The 23,105-nt window shown below is 43.1% G+C and overlaps 2 protein-coding genes across 3 annotated transcripts in view; one reads left to right on the top strand and one right to left on the bottom strand.

The window, feature by feature from the left end:
* LOC122943622 (synapsin-2-like) overlaps positions 1 to 23,105 on the bottom strand; it is a 294,778-nt gene that overhangs the window by 60,103 nt on the left and 211,570 nt on the right. For both annotated transcript variants that reach the window (XM_044301506.1, XM_044301505.1), the window contains exons 6-7: positions 9,418 to 9,480; positions 2,765 to 2,907 (exon numbers count right to left, since the gene is read on the bottom strand). In XM_044301506.1, coding sequence (XP_044157441.1) covers positions 2,765 to 2,907; positions 9,418 to 9,480 — 206 coding nt within the window. The remainder of the gene's footprint in view (positions 1 to 2,764; positions 2,908 to 9,417; positions 9,481 to 23,105) is intronic.
* The window catches only part of LOC122943623 (metalloproteinase inhibitor 2-like), a 42,885-nt gene continuing 36,095 nt past the window's right edge, over positions 16,316 to 23,105 (top strand). Inside the window, exon 1 of the mRNA XM_044301507.1 lies at positions 16,316 to 16,552. Within this exon, the coding sequence (XP_044157442.1) occupies positions 16,429 to 16,552 (124 nt within the window). The 5' untranslated portion in view covers positions 16,316 to 16,428. The remainder of the gene's footprint in view (positions 16,553 to 23,105) is intronic.

The raw sequence follows: 23,105 nt of genomic DNA, 5'->3' as shown, positions 1-23,105 counted from the left end.
GGGGAAGCAGCAGCGAGGTAATGATGAGCAGAGCCAGGCACACACCAGGGAACTGCCTGCAACCCCCAGGCGCCCAATGTTTCTTCCTACTTCATCCTGACTCAATTACTGCAGCCGTCGCTTGGGTCACCACATCTGGGGCACCAGAAACTTCACTCTCACCCTCTCTGTGTGAGATCTCTTCAGTCCATGCGTCCGTGCTATTAATCATGGTGCAGGCGGTAGGGACTGAAGAGAGTATGCAGGCTGTCCTGATACTGTGCTCCAGAAGAAAAAAAATATCAATATGACAATTTAAAAAAAACATTGTCAGGCTTTAAAAGGGCGAATTAATCAAATTAATTTGATTAATAGCCCAGCCCTACCCCCAGCCATCAGGTTGACACTATTGAACACTGTGGATGGCACTATAGGGAGCACTGTACTGCCGGCAGTCTTATGTATATGGGGAACTGTGGAGCTCTACTTTAAGCACCTAAGGCTAGGTACTTATATGTGGCAAAATGTTCTTCTAAAACCGGAATTGCTGTATCCAGCATACCCCAGACATCACTGGCATCCAACAGATCCCATTGTCTATAATGGGGTGTGTCAGGTTTCTGGTATGGAGTCCGGCAACTCTGAAATCTCCTGGAATCTCGGAATCTTTGATGGAGGCTCCTGCTGAAGCCTAACCTGAAAGGTGGAATCCATGCAAAACCGTTACTGTATTCTGCCTATTGCACAGCTCTGATCTCCACATTTCTCATGCCCTTCAAATCGCCCATATTGCTCTAGACTGCACAGCAAGGTCACATATTTGGCTTTCAGGTAACATTTATGGAAAATGTAAAAAGTTCGAGGTACAGTGATATTATATTATGAAAGTAGAGCATTTAAGTAGAGGCACGCAATGGTGATTTCCTCATCTCAAACAATTTATTGAAACAAAAGCCAACAGCATTGGTGGGTATACCCCCATAAAAAATGTCAATGTCTCAAAAACTTGGCATGTGGCTTTAAGCATCAATTACAGCTTGACAACGACATTTCCTGCTGTTCACAAGTCGACATATTGTCTGCTGAGGCATGCATACCACTCTTCTTGAAGGGCAGCCCTCAGGTCATTGAAGTTCTGGGCTACAGATTTACGAGCCTCTACAAGGCGACTCATCTGATCCCATAGGTTTTCAATGGGATTCAGGTCTAGAGAAAGTGCAGGCCACTCCATTTGAGGTACAGTACCACAGTCTCCAGCAGTTGTTCCCTAATAATGTGACCTCAATGAGCTGGCATATTGTCGTCCATGAAGATGAAATTAGGCCCGTGTTGTTCATGCAGAGGCACAATGACTGGATTAATGTTGTTCAAGTAGTAAGGGCTTGTCACTGGACCATTCACAAACTGTAGGACAGTTCTGTATTGACTAAGCAAACCTGCCCACACTGTAACACCACCACCACCAAAGGCTCATCTGGTGACAACAGTGACTGATACATAGTGCTCTTCTTGACGTCTCCAATATTGTTGGCGGCCATCAATTCTGCTCAGCATAAATCGAGTTTCATCAGGGAACAGTACTAAGGCCCGATGGTCCATCGTAGATGCTCCCTGGCCCATGCAAGACTAGGACGCCTGTGCCTGGTAGTGTAGTCAGGTACCCTGCAGGTCGTCTAGCACACAGACAACGCTGATATAAATGATTTTGAATGGTCTGACGTGACACTTGGGTGCCTCTCACCTCCCTTAAATGGAGGAGTGTGGCATTTATTATCTAATTCCGCAGGGCATTGTTCACAATGAAGCGGTCATCAGTGTGGGATGTGGTCAAAGGACGTCCACTTCTATGCCTTTCTGTGACTCTTCCAGTCTCTCTGTGTCTCTGTTGCAACCTACTGATGGCACTCTGTGACACTCTAAGCTCAGTGGCCACTTCCGTTGCAATGGCGAGATACTGTTGATCATTTGTTAGGTGTCGTCTTGGTCTCATGATGTCAAAATGTGAACAGCATGATGAGGAGGACAGTTTAAATACCAATTCTAATTGAACCAGGAAATTTATTGGGGATTCATGGATCAAACACCTGTGGTGAATTGCCTTTTAAGCTCCTTGTTAGATAATAGCAATTTGTGCAAAAAGTACTAAAACACTGAACAGTTGGACATGTGCATTAAAAAAGTTTAGAGAAGGTCACATTAAGTTCACCTGTAAAGGTTAGATTGCATTTTAGGTTCATCCTGAAATTTCCCCCACAAGCCAAATATTCCTAACTTTTTGTGAGTAGTGTGTATATATATATATATATATATATATATATATATATATATATATATACAAAACAGAAAAACGGACTGCACTCCCAAGAATCTTCAGTGAAAAAGGTTTATTCACCCATAGGTGGCACAAGCGACGTTTCGGCTCTCACATGAGCCTTTCTCAAAACCTTTCTTTTGAGAAAGGCTCATGTGAGAGCCGAAACGTCGCTTGTGCCACCTATGGGTGAATAAACCTTTTTCACTGAAGATTCTTGGGAGTGCAGTCCGTTTTTCTGTTTTGTATCAAGTGGGTAAGCTCCAGTTGCCATATCCGGACATTGCACCCGTTTTACGTTATTTTATTTTGGTCGGTGGTGCTGCCAGTTATTTATTTTTTCTTATATATATATATATATATATATATATACACATACAGTACATATATATATATATATATATATATATATATATTCACACACAACAGGCAGCATAGCATATACTGTATATCTACATGAAATGGTGAGCTTACATGTATGCCTTGTAGTTATTTCCTATCTTCTGAATCCGGATGTCATATTTAGAGTCTATAAAAGGTTCAGTGGTGGCATAGGTCTGTGTTAAGGCCACAACGCTAGCGATATCCTGGAAATCATAGTGGTTCTCTATCTTCACCTGTAGTGATGTAAAGAAAACACAATGAATGAATGCAGTTAGTACTGTATATGCTATAAGATTATATGGTATACTGTTACTGCTAGATCACACATAACAAGATCAACTGAAATACATGCTACTATATCTAAATATTGAGGTTACACTCTTGATATGGTACCCACTGGTTTTCTTATGACTCTCTCTCTCTCAGAACGTCCACCTAAGGTGTCCAGCGCTGGTGAGAAGTGGCCGTTTCTAGTGCACCAATTCCGACTGGATAACTTGTACAATCTCAGGAATAACTCCCCCACCCATGTACCGTGTGTGACCACCAGCACTGTAAACATTAAATGGACATTATGAAAGGGAATCGAAAGAATCCCAAAGGGCCCTATCATCAAAAGTGTGCTAGACACAGGATCACATTTTGAATAATTCCAATTGAAAAACTCTTAAATTTTTCATGATCTAAGACAGAAATGTAATAGTTAATCAAGGAAAAACCCTTGTAACCAAGCATCTATGTCATCCACAAATTCACACAAATTACGCCCTTTTGGTCTACTACAATAGGTTATACCACTTAAAATAATTTTTACACTCTCAGTCAGCAAGATGACCACCATAAAAATCTTTTTAACTATAACTGTAAGTTTACAGAAGATAACCTGCTAAATGTAAAGGTATTGTAATGTAATGTGTTATGCACTGTGCAATCCCAAATGGCTGAATATAGGCAAGCAGATAGCTAACATTGGGCAGCTCTTTGGTGTAATTACTGTGGGGATAAGCTGGCCCTGCACCCTCTGGCTTGTTGTGCCTGGTTTAAAGAAGGAGTCTTGTTTGGGCTTCGTGTGAAGCTACAACCTGTGAGCCTGGCAGAAGCTGATAGCAAGGAAAGATAATTTTCCTCTAGGAAAAACACCATTCCCGTGCGTGACAGCAAAGGTAATGCTTGTTTATGCCTATGGACTTTGCTGCTTGTGGAGAAGGTATATTGCTTCGGCGCCCACCATACCACTATAACGGATTGGCTGCCTGTTTAAAGATCTGCACCCTGGTGTGGGAACTACAGTATTGATTGTGAGACTTTTGCATGCCCATAGTCAATTGGGAAGATTGCTTGCACCTATAAGAAAGGGACTCAGAGACTATTGCTACCATTATTTTCGCTGCCAATACACACCCATTAGGAAAAGTAAGCTCTGTGTTAGCCTATTGCTGCTATCTGTACTGCCATTCTTATCATCCTCAGTAAAGAGACTGTTCTTTGTTATCATTAACCAGGGCTTGGTCTTTGTCTCCACCATTCGCTGGCTCTCACTCTACCTGACCTCCTGCCTTGCACTCTGCCAAACATCCTCCATCAAGGGCACCCTAACTATCACCAGACAAGAGCCCAGAAAGATCCAGGGTGTTCCCCGAGGGAAGAAAGGTTGTGCCCTCTATTTACTGCTTGGCCCAGGTATTGCCGGGGTGAGGACTGCCTCTGTGAACTGTAACTGCTTGGTCTGAATAGTTGAAACTTGTCCTATTTTTGTGTGGTGAAGGTGAGCAAAATACCTTCTTCTTAGGGCTCATGCACACGACTGTATGCCCTCCAAGAGATACGGTCCATAGGCGGGCCATATGTCCAGGAGCAGCATTCATCGTGTGCACCGGAGCACACAGCATCATAGATTGCAATGATGCTGTGCACGTGGAGCTGCCCGTGGGACTATTGTCCCGCACTCATACGATCTTATGAGTGCGGGACAATAGTCCCGCGGGTGGCCCGACGTGCACAGCATCATTGTAATCTATGATGCTGTGCGCTCTGGTGCACACAATCAATGCCGCTCCGGGACATATGACCATACAGTTGTGTGTCCTTATGTGTTAATACATACCTTGCTTATTCCCATAGGAGTAAATGAAGAGAGCTGCAGCCGTGACCAGATTATTGGAGGCCACGAGACAGGGCCCTGCCCTCAAGATAGGTGGGTGTTTTGAGTAGAACCCGCACCTGTTGGACATTTATGTCATAAATATCCAGATGGAAAAATGTACTAGGAAATTAAAGGTGTTGTCTCACTTCAATGACATTTATCATGTAGAGGAAGTTGAAGTGTATGTGTCATATTTTTTATTAGAGCTAGGCATGTATACCTGAGTTAGTGCGTCAATGATTGCCAAAAGATCTGTAATTACCTTATAATAACAGCTTTCATTAACCCCTTCAACCCCGGGCCTGTTTTCACCTTCCTGTTCAGGCCATTTGTTGCAAATGTTATGTGTGGTGATAACTTTAAAACGCTTTTACTTATCCAGGCCATTCTGAGATTGTTTTCTCATCACATATTGTACTTCATGACAGTGGTAAAAATAAGTAAAAAAAAAACCTAAACATTTTTAATCATAAAAAAATACCAAATTTACAAATTTCAATTTCTCTACTTTTATAATAGATAGTAATACCTTCAAAAATAGTAATTACTTTACATTCCCCATATGTCTACTTCATGTTTGGATCATTTTGAAAATGACATTTTATTTTTTGGGGACGTTAGAAGACTTAGAAGTATGGAAGCAAATCTTGAAATTTTTCTGAAAATTTCCAAAACCCACTTTTTAAGGACCAGTTCAGGTCTGAAGTCACTTTGTGAGGCTTACATAATAGAAACCACCCAAAAATGACCCCATTTTAGAAACTACACTCCTCAAGGTATACAAAACTGATTTTACAAACTTTGTTAACCCTTTAGGTGTTCCACAAGAACATGTGATCATAAACTGCTGTACAGGCACACGGCAGGGCGCAGAAGGAAAGGAAAGCCATATTGTTTTTGAAAGGCAAATTTAGCTGAACTGGCTTTTAGATGCCATGTCCCGTTTGAAGCCCCCCTGATGCACCCCTACAGTGGAAACTAAAACCTACAGTAGAAACAAACAAAAAAAGACCATATTTTGGAAACTACGGGATAAGGTGGCAGTTTTATTGGTACTATTTTGGGGTACATATAATTTTTTATTGCTCTATATTACGTTTTTTGTGAGGAAAGGTAACAAAAAAAATAAGGATGTTTTGGCACTGTTTTTATTTTTAATGTTTACAGCGTTTGGCCTCATCCACACGACAGTATTTTTTCACTGTCCGCAAAATGGGGTTCCGTTGGTCCGTGATCCGTGATCATTTTTTCGTCCGTGGGTCTTCCTTGATTTTTTGAGGATCCACGGGCATGAAAAAAAAGTAGTTTTGGTGTCCGCCTGGCCGTGCGGAGCCAAACGGATCTGTCCTGAATTACATTGCAAGTCAATGGGGACGGATCCGTTTGACGTTGACACAATATGGTGCAATTGCAAACGGATCCGTCCCCATTGACTTTCAATGTAAAGTCAGGAGTCCATTTTATACCATCGGATCGGAGTTTTCTCCAATCCGATGGTATATTTTAACTTGAAGCGTCCCCATCACCATGGGAACGCCTCTATGTTAGAATATACCATCGGATTTGAGTTACATCGTGAAAACTCAGATCCGACAGTATATTCTAACACAGAGGCGTTCCCATGGTGCTGGGGACGCTTCTAGTTAGAATATACTGCAAACTGTGTACATGACTGCCCCCTGCTGCCTGGCAGCCCCTGATCTCTTACAGGGGGCCGTGATCAGCACAATTAACCCCCTGTAAGAGATCAGGGCTGCCAGGCAGCAGGGGGCAGACCCCCCTTCCTCCCCAGTTTGAATATCATTGGTGGCCAGTGCGGCCCCCCCTCCCTCCCTCTATTAAATTAATAACATTGGTGGCCAGTGTGCGGCCTCCCCCCCCCCCCCCCGATCATTGGTGGCAGCGGAGTTCCGATCGGAGTCCCAGTTTAATCGCTGGGGCTCCGATCGTTAACCATGGCAACCAGGACGCTACTGCAGTAATACTGCAATACTTAGCAATAGTAGAAGCATCATACTTACCTGCTGGCTGCTGCGATGTCTGTGTCCGGCCGGGAGCTCCTCCTACTGGTAAGTGACAGGTCTGTGCGGCGCATTGCTAAATGACTAACTGTTACTTACCAGTAGGAGGAGCTCCCGGCCGGACACAGACAGCGCAGCAGCCAGCAGGTAAGTATGATGCTTCTACTATTGCTAAGTAACCATGGCAAAGCGTCCTGGTTGCCATGGTTACCGATCGAAGCCCCAGCGATTAAACTGGGACTCCGATCGGAACTCCGCTGCCACCAATGATCCAGGGGGGGGGGGGGGAGAGGTTATTAATGCAATAGAGGGAGGGAGGGGGGGCCGGGGGAGGCCGCACACTGTGCCACCAACGTATTGATACAATAGAGGGAGGAAGGGGGGGGGGGCGCACACTGTGCCACCAATGTTATTATTACAATAGAGGGAGGGGGGGCCGGGAGGGGGGCACACTGTGCCACCAATGTTATTAATACAATAGAGGGAGGGAGGGGGGGCCGCACTGGCCACCAATGAAATTTAAACTGGGGAGGGAGGGGGTCTGCCCCCTCCTGCCTGGCAGCCCCGGATCTCTTACAGGGGGCTATGATACGCACAATTAACCCCTGCAGCACCTGAGGGGTTAATTGTACGGATCACAGCCACCTGTAAGAGATCGGGTGCTGCCAGGCAGCAGGGGGCAGTCATGTACACAGTTCGTTGCATATTCTAACTAGAAGCGTCCCCATCACTATGGGAACGCCTCTGTGTTAGAATATACTGTCCGATCTGAGTTCTCACGAAGTGAAAACTCAGCTCTGAAAAAGCTTTTATGCAGACGGATCTTCGGATCCGTCTGTATGAAAGTAACCTACGGCCACGGATCACGGACACGGATGCCAATCTTGTATGCATCCGTGTTCTTTCACGGACCCATTGACTTGAATGGGTCCGTGAACCGTTGTCTGTCAAAAAAATAGGACAGGTCATATTTTTGGGACGGACAGGATACACGGATCACGGAGGTGGATGACAAACGGTGCATTTTCCGAGTTTTCAACTGACCCATTGAAAGTCAATGGGTCCGCAGAAAATCACGGAAAATGGAACAACGGCCACGGGTGCACACAACAGTCGTGTGCATGAGGCCTTTACCTGAGGGATTAGGTCATGTGACTTTTTTATAGAGCAGATGTGACAAAAATTTCTTTTTTTTTTTTTTTTTTTTTTTTTTTTTTACGGTGTTCATCTGAGTGGTTAGGTCATGTAATATTTTTATAGAGCTGGTTGTTATGGACGTGGCGATACCTAATATGTATATATTTTTTTTATGTATTTCACTTTAGCACAATAATAGCAGTTTTTGAAAAAAAAAATTATGTTTTAGTGTCTCCATGTTCTGAGAGCTATACTTTTTTTTATTGTTTGGGCGATTGTCTTAGGTAGGGGCTCATTATTTGTGGGATGAGGTGATGGCTTTATTGATACCCTTTTGGGGGGCATAAGCCTTTTTGATTGCTTGGTGTTGCACTATTTGTGATGTAAGGTGACAAAAATGGCATTTTTTTTTACACTTTTTTTTTTCATGGTGTTTATCGGACAGGGTGGATCATGTGATATATTTATAGAGCCGGTCATTACGGACGCGGCGATACCTAATATGTGTGGTTTTTTTTTCTTCTGTTTTTTATTATAAAATAAGGGGAAAGGTGCCTTTTTTTCTTATTTACTTTATTAATTGTATTACTTTATTAAAAACACTTTTTTAAAAACTTTTTTTACTTTACTTTATTTATGACATTCACTTTTGGGGGTCTGATCCCCTCTGCAATGCATTACAATACATTTGTATTGTAATGCATTGCCTGTTAGTGTATGACACTGAGTCTCCTCGGCTCCCGTAGCAGTTCCCGATGCCGTGCAAGGCATTGGGTAGCTTCTGCACGGCATCAGGGCAGCCTCTGCACGGCATCGGGCTGCCTTGTGTGGCATCGGGTCCCCGCCACAGCAGCGCGGGGACTCAATGCGATCGTTCACCTGACACAAACCTCTTCTATGTCGCGGTCAGCGCGGACCGCGGCATAGAAGGGGTTAATCTGCCGGCATCGGCTTTTACAGCGATGCCAGCGGATACAGCAGGGGCCCGGCTACCACGGACTGCTGGGCCCTGCAGTGATCGTGCGCGCACCGCTCCAGTGCCCGCGCGATCACTATGACGTACTATTATGTCAAATTGCGGGAACTCAGTGGTTCCCATGACGTAACAGTACGTCAATGGTCAGGAAGGGGTTAATGTCCTCTGTCCCTTTTCACAGCTCCCTTAAAAGACAGTTGCTATGGCTAGTCCGTCTCTGGCTAAGAAGACAGGAATACGGAGGGGCGGTCCTTCACACTCCATGCCTGCATTAGGCTTCAGAGTGAGAAGGCGTGTCTCTCAGTAATCCAATCTGATTGGCTGGCAGGAAGCTGCTGGCTACAGCAAGTGTGTATGTGAAGTGAGGGAAAGCAGTTTTGTCTTCAGAGAACTGGCAGAGGAGCCTCCTGTACTCTCACAAATATTAACATATATTGAATTAAGAAGGAACGAAATCTATAGCTACCTTTCCCATTCCGGAATGTGCATGTCCAATCTTCACTACAACAGGAAACGTGGGCATTGCAAGCTGGAAAACAGCCAAAAAGCAATGATTATTACCTAATAATATGAATGCATAAGAGAAACATGCATGATAGATGATTATAGGGGGTTTCTGATCACAAAAAAAGGAAAATTAAAAATATTACAGCTCACTTGTTTAAAACCAATTTTTATCAGTCTCTCAGTATATATAATGTTCCCCCATTGCGCCCTTAGTAATATAAATGGCCCCCAATAGTGCCCTCCATATTGTAAATTGCCTTTCATAGTGTCCCTAGTAGCATATATGCCCCAATGTGCCCCCAGAATCATATATAATAGCCCCCACCACTGGTAGTGCAAGCGATTAAAAAACAAACAAAAAAAAACAACACGCGTCAAGACACTAGCTCTTTACTGGAGGCAACAGGGCCTGACGCTCCCAGCATGATCATGTGACGTCATCGCGTTGGGAGCGCAGGTCCTACTGCATCCAGTGAGGAGTGGGTATCCCTTCACACGCAAGTAGTTGAGGTATTTTTTTGTTTTATTGATATCAGAGGGGTTAATCTGGCCCGCGAAAATGGCCAAAAACTGAAGATGCCCTATTTTGTGATGGCCACACTAACAGGCGTGCACACGGGGTGTGCCTGGGCACCCCCTAATCAAGCCTCAAAATTGAGGTTCTGTCACCTCCCTGCTGCACTGCCTTCTGCCGTGTTGTTTATCCTGATCCGATCCTTCACTATAGGAGCGGAAGCGCTGCATAGAGAAGGATGGGCTTGCTCCTCCTCCAGACCTCCCCTGTAACATACGTGTTCGAATTCACGCGTTCCGCGACGTCACGCAGAGGCGGAGTCACGGAAATGCTAGGGTGAGGCCCGGCCATGTCACAGCGCAGTGCCAGAGCAGAGCCCAGTGTTTTCTCCCAGAACGGGTTCCGGGGGGCAGCAGGTAGAGGCTGCAGCACTTTATTTCACTACTTTCAGGGTCAGGGCGGCTCAGATGTATCATCTAACTTAAACCCTTAAGGACACAGCCTTATTACACCTTAGGACCAGGCCATTTTTTGCAAATCTGACCAGTGTCACTTTAAGTGGTGATAACTTTAAAACGCTTTGACTTATCCAGGCCATTCCGAGATTGTTTTTTCGTCACATATTGTACTTCATGACACTGGTAAAATAAAGGAAAAAAAAGAAATTTTTTTTGCATAAAAAAATGTCCAATTTACCAAAAATTGGGAAAAATTAGCAAATTTCAAAGTTTCAGTTTCTCTACTTCTGTAATACATAGTAGTACCCCTAACAATTGTGATGACTTTACATTCCCCATATGTCTACTTCATGTTTGAATTATTTTGGGAATGATATTTTATTTTTTGGGGATGTTACAAGGCTTAGAAGTTTAGAAGCAAATCTTGAAATTTTTCAGAAATTTACAAAAAAACAATTTTTAGGGACCACTACAGCTCTGAAGTCACTTTGCGAGGCTTACATAATAGAAACCACCCAAAAATGACCCCATTCTATAAACTACACCCCTCAAGGTATTCAAAACTGATTTTACAAACTTTGTTAACCCTTTAGGTGTTGCACAAGAGTTATTGGCAAATGGGGATGAAATTTGAGAATTTCATTTTTTTGCCTAATTTTCCATTTTAACCCATTTTTTCCACTAACAAAGCAAGGGTTAACAGCCAAACAAGACTGTATTCTTTATTGCCCTGACTCTGCCGTTTACAGAAACACGCCATATGTGGCCGTAAACTACTGTACGGCCACACAGCGGGGCGTAGAGTAAAAGGTGCGCCGTTTGGTTTTTGGAAGGCAGGTTTTGCTGGACTGGTTTTTTTGACACCATGTCCCATTTGAAGCCCCCTGATGCACCCCTAGAGTAGAAACTCCATAAAAGTGACCCCATCTAAGAAACTACACCCCTCAAGGTATTCAAAACTGATTTTACAAACTTTGTTAACCCTTTAGGTGTTGCACAAGATTTAATGGAAAATAGAGATACAATTTCAAAATTTCACTTTTTGGGCAGATTTTCCATTTTAATATTTTTTTTCCAGTTACAAAGCAAGGGTTAACAGCCAAACAAAACTCATTATTTATGGCCCTGATTCAGTAGTTTACAGAAACATCCCATATGTGGTCGTAAACCGCTGTACGGTCACACGGCAGGGCGCAGAAGGAAAGGAATGCCATACGATTTTTGGAAGGCAGATTTTGCTGGACTGTTTTTTTTGACACCATGTCCCATTTGAAGCCCCCCTGATGCACCCCTAGAGTAGAAACTCCAAAAAAGTGACCCCATTTTAGAAACTACGGGATAGGGTGGCAGTTTTGTTGGTACTAGTTTAGGGTACATATGATTTTTGGTTGCTCTATATTACACTTTTTGTGCGGCAAGGTAACAAGAAATAGCTTTTTTGGCACCGTTTTTTTTTTTTGTTATTTACACCATTCATCTGACAGGTTAGATCATGTGGTAATTTAATAGAGCAGGTTGTCACGGACGCGGTGATACCCAATATGTATACAATTTTTTTTATTTATGTAAGTTTTACACAATAATTTCATTTTTAAAACAAAAAAATGTTTTAGTGTCTCCATAGTCTAAGAGCCATAGTTTTTTCAATTTTTGGGCGATTATCTTAAGTAGGGTCTCATTTTTTGTGGGATGAGATGACGGTTTGATTGGCACTATTTTGGGGTGCATATGACTTTTTGATTGCTTGCTATTACACTTTTTGTGACGGAAGATGACAAAAAATTGCTTTTTTTACACTGTTTTTATTTTTATTTTTTTACGGTGGTCATCTGAGGGGTTAGGTCATGTGATATTTTTATAGAGCCGGTCAATACAGACGCGGCGATACCTAATATGTATACTTTTTTTTATTTATGTAAGTTTTACACAATGATTTCATTTTTGAAACAAAAGAAATCATGTTTTAGTGTTTCCATAGTCTAAGAGCCATAGCTTTTTCAGTTTTTGGGCGATTATCTTGGGTAGGGTATGATTTTTGCGGGATGAGATAACGGTTTGATTGTTACAATTTTGGCGTACATGCGACTTTTTTGATCACTTTTATTACCTTTTTTGGGAAGTAAGGTGGGCAAAATTCCAATTTCATCATAGTTTTTAATTTTTAATTTTTATGGCGTTCACCGTTCGGGTAAAGTAACATGACCGTTTTATAGATCAGGTCGTTACGGATGCGGCGATACCAAACATGTGTAGGGAATTTTATTTTTTTCATTTTTAATCAGTGATAAATGTGTTTTTTGATTTTTACTTTATTTTCACTTTTTTTTGACCCAGACCCACTTGGTTCTTGAAGATCCAGTGGGTCTGATGTCTGCATAATACAGTACAGTACAATATATATTGTACTGTACTGTATTTTACTTACACTTTGTCTGAACAGATCTATGCTTTCAGCACAGATCTGCTCAGAACCATGGACAGCAGGACGCCTGAGAAGGCGTCCTGTTGCCATGGGAACCTTCCCCGTCTGCTCAGTAGTGGCCAGAACTGCGCAGACGGGGAAGGGTAAGGACGGGGCTTGGGGGGCTGCCTGGAAGCTCTCTCCCTCTCCATTCGGGGGGCTGCAAAGGCACAGCAGCCCCCCGATGGGAGAGGGAGGGAGCTCCCTGAGCTGTTAACCTTTTCCATACAGCGGTCCGTACGGACCGCTGTATGGAAAGGGTTAAACGGCTGACATCGCATCACCGATGTCAGCCGTTTATACCAGGATGCCAGCAATGTGCTGGCACCCTGGTATACCCACTAGACGCCAACGATTATGCAATGGGAGGCGGGCGGGGGATCGCGATCCCGCCTACCGCACCGCCCGCCTCCCACACGGCCCGCACCGCCCGCAACCCTCCCCCTGCACCTCCCACCGTGCTCAAATAACTCAGGGGTGCAGGGGAGAGGGATACTGGAAAAAAAATGTAATCCTAAAGTTTCTGATCCCCGCGGTCAGGGACCGCGGGGATCAGAAACTGCAGAAATTGCAGCAAACCGCAGGTCTGAATTGACCTGCGGTTTGCCGCGATCGCCAACATGGGGGGGTCACGGACCCCCCCGCGCATTTAGCCTAGGTGCCTGCTCAATGATTTGAGCAGGCACCGAGTTCCGATCACTGCCAGCCGCCCGGCAGTGATCGAAAATACACAGGGCGTACATGTACGCCCTGTGTCCTTAAGTACCAGGGCACAAGGGCGTACCTGTACGCCCTGTGTCCTTAAGGGTTTAAAGGGTCAAATGTCTACTGCCTACTACTGATTGATAGTTTAGATTCAAATACAGATTTTTCAGACTATTTTAAACTTGGAAGATATACACAGTCTGTTATTCTGAAAACAGTAATTGTGAGATACAGAATTCCAAAATATGGATTGGTTTGTTATCAAGAAACCAAAAAAAAGCCAATGCCTCAGACTCGGTGGCTAACGTTGGGCCTGAGTATATTCCTGATAAAAGTGCAGAAGAAGATATTTCTGTTGGTTCCGATCAGTGCAGTTTACACTCAGAAAATGTACCAATTCATGACTCAGTGTATTACAAGCGTCGGGTCTTGATGAAGTTGAGGATGTTATATTTTTTTTTGTTCAGAACAGAGCACTTCATATTCAAAGCAGCCATCAGACATACCAACTGAGGAACCAGAACCAATGTGTAGTTCCAGTGAGTGCCAAGCGGCAGGTCAGGACCAAACAGAAGACATTACATATTTTAGTTCAGGTCTTTGTTCAACAAAGCAATCAAAAGTAGCAGCGGGTGATCCAGTCTGTGGTATTCCCCAAAACAGATTTGAAGCCAGAATAGAGTAGCTAGAGGCCCTTATCAGCCAAAACGGACCATGTTTCCAAGAACTAAAATAGGGAATAAAGAGAGAAATTCTCAGAGTGATTGGTATGGAAAATACAGGAGGCTCGAATACAGTCCAGCAAAAGATGCAGCATTTTGTTTCTACTGCCGTTGCTTTTCTTCTAATGATGCAGCACAAAAAGGTCACGCGGATCCAGCCTTTATTGAAAAGGGATTCAGAAACTGGCACAGGGCGAATGAATGTTTTAAAACTCACCAACAATCAAAATCTCATATGCTGAGCACTTCTGCATGGTCAAGCTTTAGTGAAGGAAAACCTATCGATGTTTTACTAGATGAGAGCAAGAAAGTTTATCTATCAAAATAAGAAGAAGAAGAAAGGTGCAAGAGCAGAAATCTCATGAAGCGACTGATTGACATTGTTCGGGGTTTGGCAACAGGTGGCAGACCAATTTAAGGTCACAATGAAAAAAACGATATCCACGAGAGAGGTTTATTTCTAAATATTGTCAATCTACAAAAAAAATATGATCCTGTGATGCAAAGACATTTGCAAGAATCTCCTCAAAATGCTACATACGTATCTGAGTAACCGCGCCCAGAATGATTTAATTATGGCCTTACATAACATTGTGCAACAAAAAATTGTGTCAGCGATAAATGAAAAAATGATCTTAATAATTGCAGATGATACTGCTGACACCATGAACAGATACCTGTTGTAGTACGATATTTTAATATTGTACAGCAAAGTCTAATTGGGCATTTTGTTTCAATTCAAAGGCTCTTAAAAGTTGATGCTCAGTCAATTTTTGACCAAATAAATAATGTTCTTGAAATTATTAAAACCGACTGGTCATCAGTGATCTCTGTGTGCTTTGATGGAGCATCTACTATGTCTGGATGCACTGCAGGTGTTCAGATGAAAGGTAAAGAAATAAACCATGAAATACTCTATGTACACTGCTATGCACATTGTTTAAACCTTGTCCTGGTTGATGCACGCACCTCAAGTAGACAAAACAGAACAGTGTTTGACTTCTTTGGCATTATTCAGACTCTTTATGCCTACATGGAGGGAAGTCCTGTGAGACATGCTGTAATGGAGAAGATTTCTCAAGAAGTAGGACCTCAGTTGAAGACTCTAAAGTGACTGTCAAACACAAGGTGGGCATGCAGAGCAGAAGCAGTAAAAGAAAACTTTTCAGTTATTTTACAGGCTTTAAATGAGATCATCGAATCAAGTCGCTTAGCTGATGCTAAATAAGAAGCAAGGGGCCTTATTTGTGAATTCAATTATTTCAAGTTTATCTTTGCTCTGCACATGATGCACCCTATTCTCCAAATGGTGGTAAAAGTCAGCAAGACCCTGCAAGCATCAAATCTCCACTTGCTTACTGCAATGACAGTGGTGAAAAGCCTGTGCCACTCCTTGGTTTCCGTGAGAAGTGACCCTGATTATTTTCAGTCCATTTTCCATGACTGTGAAAAAAAGTGTGCCGAAAATAATATCGCTATTCCCCCAGTTAGGAAGAGAAAGCCTTCTGTCCTTCTCAGTCTCAGTCTCACTATGAAACAAAAGAGGAGCCGGAGAGGAGAACTTCATGTTACCCACTACTGGCTTCATTGGTAACTGGTATGGACCAGCGATTTGAACAGGAGTCGTGTGATATTGTAACTGCAGTAGGTAAACTGCTAAGCTTGGAGATTCCTAAAGGTGACATAGAAATCATTGCCAACAAATTTAAGGTGTCAGTGGATGAATTGGAAGCAGAAGCCACATTGCTAAGGGAGTATGAGGGACCTACTCCTAAAGGTTGCACCACAAATACCATCAAAGACTGGCTTGATTGGTTTAAAGAATCAGATCGATCCAACACATTTAATGTTTTTAATAAGTGTGTTCAGTGCTTTACAGTTCTGTGATTGGTCTTCCCTCCTGTGATTGGTGTTTCCTTGTGTTTAGAAGGAGGGGCCGCTGCTGCTCATCCATAAATAAGGAGGCTTCATGCCATGGTAATAAGACATCAGATTGCAAGAGCCTGTCCTGGAAAACTGTCCAGGCTTGTCAGGGGGAAGACATAGACAGCTCCTTGCAGCTTCTGAAGACAATCCCTTGCTTGGCTGGAGGCGCATGTTGTAGCTCAGCATGAGTCCTTTCACACACACGTTGCTCTATTGCGCCCTGCTCCTTTTAACCCTTAAGGAGCTGACAGAGGCATGCTCCTGCATTATCTCTCACCCCCAGGAGAAGTTCTGTAATTCAGATGTTGGTGAGTCTCTCTATGCAATGTACTAAATGTTTGTGCTACTTGTACATAGAATTTTAAATATTTTTTCTGTCGTTTTTTTTGTAGCAGAGCTGATTCTGTCATTAAACTTTTTAGAACTGCATGGGTTGCATTATGACAACCAACAATTTATCTAGGTAGGTAGGTATAAGCACAGGGTTAAGACTCCTTCAGACGAGCAATTTTTTTTTTTTATGACTGTACTTGGATAGCGTCCGTGTGATGTCCGATTTTATCGTGCACCCATTCACTTGAACCAAGGGTTCTTGTGGAAAGTCGATTGGGCCCGCTCACTATATTGGGTCAATGTTGAGTCCATTTGCTGTCTATCCTACACCTGGACAGTACATAGGGGAAAAAAAAAACTCTCGTCTGAATGAGCCTTTAGATTGTGATGAGATGTGTATGTCCCATATCAGAAAGGAATAGGAGATAAAATTGTGAGGTTTTTTTTTTTTTTTTGCAGAAATTTAACATTTCAGTATACTTTATCCTATAGCAGCCCATGATGACATAGAGTCACTAGTGTCGTTTCAAATCAACCTGTTCTTGCATGCACGCGGCAGTAACCTGGGATTACACTATAATCCATGGTTGGCCTCTTAATATAACTTAATTAACTGCTAAAAATTTTTTTTTACATTTAAGTAATACTTAAAATGTGCATTATCCTATAGTAGCCCATGATGCCTTAGAGTTACTATTACTAGTGTTAGGTTTCAAGCAACCTGCTTGTCTATCCACAAGGTGGTAACCTGGGATTATGCTGTATAATCCATGGTTGGTCTCTAAATATAACTTTATTAACTGATAACATTGTGCCTCAGTTTGCTGCCGAATTTTTGCAGTGACCTTGCTGAGAGCCACAGGGGCTTCCTAGTGTTCAGTGACTCATTTGTTAACGTCCAGTAATGGGGCAAGTGACACGAATGATCTGGCACCAAACTGAGCCGACGAGGCTCCTATCATTTACACTCCTGATTATGATGCTTCTGGCATCTGTATTCAGGAGAATATCCACCATCCATACTTCTTACAAGGTTTCCCGTTGTGGCTTGTGGCACCCATCGGTAAATTACGGTGAAATATATTCATTTCCGCTCTTGGTCTCTGCTGTCCGACACACGGGAAGACAATGTAAAGTCCATTTAATTCATCAAGTCGTACTGTGGTTGCTTAGCTCTCATCCCATGTGCGCAGTCGATGTACAACATACCTCTCCGAAGAACCTCACAATTAGCATCCCTGCAGATTGTGCTCGGTGCATACTGATTAATAGCTCTAAAGACGCCAATAGAATATCTTTGTGGGCCAAACGCCTAACATGACCGATCATTACTTACACTGACTTTTTTGGGTTACTTTTAAGGCTCTGCCCATTATACCATGGCAGCCTGTTTGTAAGTATGCTGTTGCCAATGTTGTGCTTTGTATACTAATATGAATATCGCTAGAATAACAGTACTTATACGGCACCTGAAATTCATAATGAAATCTGTATTTAAATGAACACCCTCAAAAGAGAAGGGTGTTGTCATGGGGTATGAGTCTAACTACCTACTGACATGTCATGTATCTACTACTAGACTTCTGACATGCAGAAAGTCCCTCTGTGTGTGTTCACAGTCCAAGACATCTCATTTTCCAATAATTTTAAGTCCCTTAGAGCAGCGGTCCCCAACCGCTGGGGTCTTCTTTAACGCAGTACTAATGAAGCGCTTCGATTATGGAAGCGCTTCATTAGTACAGGAGGACCAGGAAGCGGTGAAGGATCTGTTCTCACCGCTTCCTGGTCCTCGGCTATCGGCTGTGCAGGGCTGCGCACAGCGTGAGGTCGCTCTGTGACCTCACACCGTGCGCCGCTATACACAGCCAACAGCAGAATGAAGAGGATCGCGATGGTGACCAGGAGCAGGAGAGGTAAGTGTTTTATTTTATTTTATTTGCACTGGGGGCTAACATAAGGGCTGATGGCTGACACGGGGGGCTGATGGCTGACATGGGGGGCTGATGGCTGACATGGGGGGCTGATGGCTGACATGGGGGGCTGATGGCTGACTTGGGGGGCTTATGGCTGACATGGGGGCTGATAGATGGCTAAAGGTTGGGGGGTTGATCTGAGGCATTTGGGGTCTGATCTGAGGTCTGATTAACATTGGGGGTCCGATTGCTGGTCTGACCTGAGGTGTAATGAAAAATATTTTTTTCTTATTGTTCTACTCTAAAACCTAGGTGCATCTTTCAAAGGGCAAAAAATTAGGTACAGTGCAGCAGAGACCAGTGCAGCAGAGACCCTAGTCAGTTTATATAGTCGTTATATAGTGTTATATATTTTAATATGCACCTTGTGTTTTGTTATGTGCGTGAATCAGTCAGCGCCGACTAGCACCACCTAAGCCCCACCCACCCCCTGTGCCATGTGACCACAGAGTGTGAGTAAAGAGCTTGTTATTACTCATGCTCCGTGGTCACCCGCCTGCTCGCACAACGCTGCTTTGGATCCTGACGTACACACCTCGTCAGGACATTTTAGTTCACTGGAGCTGGGCACTGATGGCTAGGAGGGGGAGTGGAAGAACTGATGGCAGTGGGGCGAGCTGGTGGCATTGGGGGAGGAGCTGATGGCAGTTGGAGGGGGAGCAATTGATGACATAGGGGAGCTGGTGGCATTAGAGGTGGAGCTGATGGCACTGGGTGTGGGAGAGCTGAAAGCTCTGGGGGAGTGGAGCTGATGGGACTGGGGTGGGGAGAGCTGAAGGCACTGGGGGAGTGGAACTGATGGCACTGGGGTGGGGGAGAGCTGATGGCACTGGGGTGGGGGAGAGCTGAAGGCACTGGGGGAACAAAGCTGATGGCACTGGAGGAAATGATGCACTTGGGCTGATCGTACAGGGGGGAACGAAGGGTGTTGGGGACTGATGGTAGGGGGTCTGATGCGTTTTTGTAAAGGAAAACAGTCTATTAGATAATTTTTTCTTATTAGAGTACTTGATTAATTGTAAAAAAAAAAATTGTAGGATACTCGATTACTAAAATAATCCCTACTGCAGCCCTACTTGGGTCCTCCACTGATCTCTACTTCCTGCTCACCAGCCGAGGTGGATCACCACTGCAGCTTTTGATTGGTCATATTTCCTGTACCAAGAGGGAACAGGATGTAGAGATGGGTGGGGGTCCCAGGAAGCAGCGGAAAAGCTGGGCGACCACCAGGATGATATCTTTTTTTCTGACCCTTTAAAAAAAAACTACTATTAGTCAGGCAACTCCTTTAAAGGCTCTGTTCACAGCAGCATTGTGGGTTCTGTTTCTTACAAAATGTCATCCTAAATTCTGCGTTCTGGATTCCCATGAATTATAATGGGGTCCATCTGGGTTCAGTCATAATTTAAAGACTTTGTCCAACTTGGAAACCAATTGTTTTTTATTGTCCCAGTGAATACAAAATGGGAAATAAACAACTCTGTAATAGGTTTTAATTAAACATTTTCTACTATTTTTTTCTTTAGCTCCTTCACAGACCTATAGGCCCCCATGGTAACAGATAACAAACCCTATACAGTCAGGTCTTGCACTACTATCTTCCATCTGTCCTTTGCTTCCAGCTAATCTACCAAACATGTTTGTTGGGAAAATATGGAAGGAAAATAGGACTGCAAGATTAGACTATTCAGGGTTGGTTTGTTGTCTGTTACCATGGAGACGCATTGTCTACATACAAGCTGTAGAAACAAAACTACAGGAAACTTTTAATAAAGATTTATTGCGGAGTTGATAAATTTATCATTTTAGAGTCAGGACCGGATGGCATACACCCCCGTATCCTAAAGGAATTAAGTAATGTCATAGCCAGACCCTTATTTCTGATATTTGCAGACTCTATACTGACAGGGAATGTCCCACAGGATTGGCGCATGGCAAATGTGGTGCCAATATTCAAAAAGGGTCCAAAAACAGAGCCTGGAAACTATAGGCTGGTAAGTTTAACATCTGTTGTGGGTAAACTGTTTGAAGGTTTTCTGAGAGATGCTATATTAGAGCATCTCAACGGAAATAAGCAAATAACGCCATATCAGCATGGCTTTGTGAGGGATCGGTCATGTCAAACTAATTTAATCAGTTTCTATGAGGAGGTAAGTTCTAGACTTGACAGCAGCGAATCAATGGATGTCGTATATCTGGACTTCTCCAAAGCATTTGACACTGTACCACATAATAGGGTAGTATATAAAATGAGAATGCTCGGACTGGGAGAAAACGTCTGTATGTGGGTAAGCAACTGGCTCAGTGATAGAAAACAGAGGGTGCTTATTAACGGTACACACTCAGATTGGGTCACTGTCACTAGTGGGGTACCTCAGGGGTCAGTATTGGGTCCTATTCTCTTCAATATATTTATTAATGATCTTGTAGAAGGCTTGCATAGTAAAGTATCAATTTTCGCAGATGACACTAAACTGGCAGATGAGGTTTAACACTGATAAATGTAAAGTTATGCACATGGGAAGGAAAAATGCAAGTCACCTGTACATACTAAATGGTAAAACACTCGGTAACACTGACATGGAAAAGGATCTAGGAATTTTAATAAGCAGCAAACTAAGCTGCAAAAAACTGTCAGGCAGCTGCTGCCAAGGCCAATAAGATAATGGGTTGCATCAGAAGGGGCATAGATGCCCGTGATAAGAACATAGTCCTACCACTTTACAGAGAGGGGTCGTTAATCCAGGGAGTTATTCTGATTGCCTGATTGGAGTCGGGAAGTAATTTTTTATTCCCCTAAAGTGAGGAAAATTGGCTTCTACCTCACAGGGTTTTTTTTTTTTTGCCTTCCTCTGTATCAACTTGCAGGATAACAGGCCGAACTGGATGGACAAATGTCTTTTTTCGGCCTTATGTACTGTGTTACTATGTTATTGAGACAATTAAAAAAATTCGTTTCTAAGGAGGAAATAAAAATACTCAAAGTCATAATATTCTATTAAGTAGTTTACTAATGGAAAATATACAATTCCCAGACCATATGCTGGATGAAAACCCTGCTGCATTCTGTAATAGTGGCTACATTTACTGTAACCCTGGGTTCACACCTGAGCGTTTCCCAAACGCGCGTTTTTGTAATAGTGAACGCGCGATTGACGCGCGTTTGTGTCATTGACTGCAGTGTCCTATGGCCACAAACGCGCGTCAAAACGCCCCAAAGAAGCTCAAGTACTTGTTTGAGCGTCGGGCGTTTTACAGCGCGTTCGTACGCGCTGTAAAACGCCCAGGTGTGAACCATTCCCATAGGGAAGCATTGGATTTCATGTCTTGAGCGTTTTACAGCGCGTTTGAACGCGCTGTAAAACGCTCAGGTGTGAACCCAGGGTTAAGCATCCTGAGCAGAGGGACTACAATAAGTGTCTCTAACGCTGAAGGACCCGGCACATCTGTACTTTACACAACCTATTCATTACAATGGGCATCATGCAATGCTTTATTTCTCCTAGGCAAATGTAATAGTCAAAGTATTGGTCACAGATTACAGCGGGACGTAGCCGCAGGACAACCTGTAAAAAAAAGATTTTTGGGTGACCCTTTAAAAAATAAGAATTTTAGAGACATCTAGAGACCACACTATTATGCTCTACTCTTTGACGACCCCCATCAAACACATGGGGAAATAATAAATTCACATTAAAAATGATGTATATTGAAGGTTAATGACCAACATCTAGACGTTTCCTTGGCTCCTGCAAAACAAAGCATGTGTTTGTTCTACTGTGCTTTCTCTCAGGGATCACTTTACTACAATATTGCCGGGCCCCAGTCACCATCTAGCTGTGTAAGTCTTGTGAAAAGGCTCGGAATTCATGTTAGATCTCCAACAAGAAGCAAGCAGAGAAATTAATTAAGTCTGGGCCAAGCACTTTTCCTCTGCACTTTTGTGAGGGTGATTATTGGTGTGACATTTTGTCTTCTCCTTGTCAGGGCTCTTTTGTCTTGTCTGGCTGATTCCTTTACAACATGCATAGCTACAAAACAGATCCAGCTCCCCAGTAAATGCCCGAAGAATCCGAACAGGACGAGGGAAGGGAAGCAGGGTGAGATGTTGGCTCTGTCACCAAGTGACAACAGAACAGCGAAAACTCCTGTTCAGCAACATCATTTAAATCAAGGATCTAATATGATTCCCTTGACCATCAGCCAAGAGATAGCAAAAAAAACTTTAGGAAATGTTCATAGACCTTAAAAGGTTTGGACTTATCAGAATAAAGTTTTTGAGGAGTCAAGAAGGACATGTACAACCACATTATAATCTTTGCTTGCCAAATACAATATTTCTTTTGTGAAATAATTCATGAAAATAATAAAACCAAACTGCAGATGACCAACTCCACTGTTATCTTCTTTATTGTGGTTAGGCATCCCTTTCCCCCCAATGATCTTTGGTCTTCAGATGTGCCAGAATAACACCACAACCAAATGCTTATCACATTTAAATAAATGCTTATCAACCATATTAAACCAGGCATACATTCTAGTAGAGTTGAACATG

This window comes from Bufo gargarizans, chromosome 7 (genome assembly GCF_014858855.1).
Source record: "Bufo gargarizans isolate SCDJY-AF-19 chromosome 7, ASM1485885v1, whole genome shotgun sequence".
Classification (NCBI taxonomy): domain Eukaryota; kingdom Metazoa; phylum Chordata; class Amphibia; order Anura; family Bufonidae; genus Bufo; species Bufo gargarizans.
Note: the sequence above shows the minus strand (reverse complement) of the source record. Positions and strands in the feature narration are given on the sequence as shown.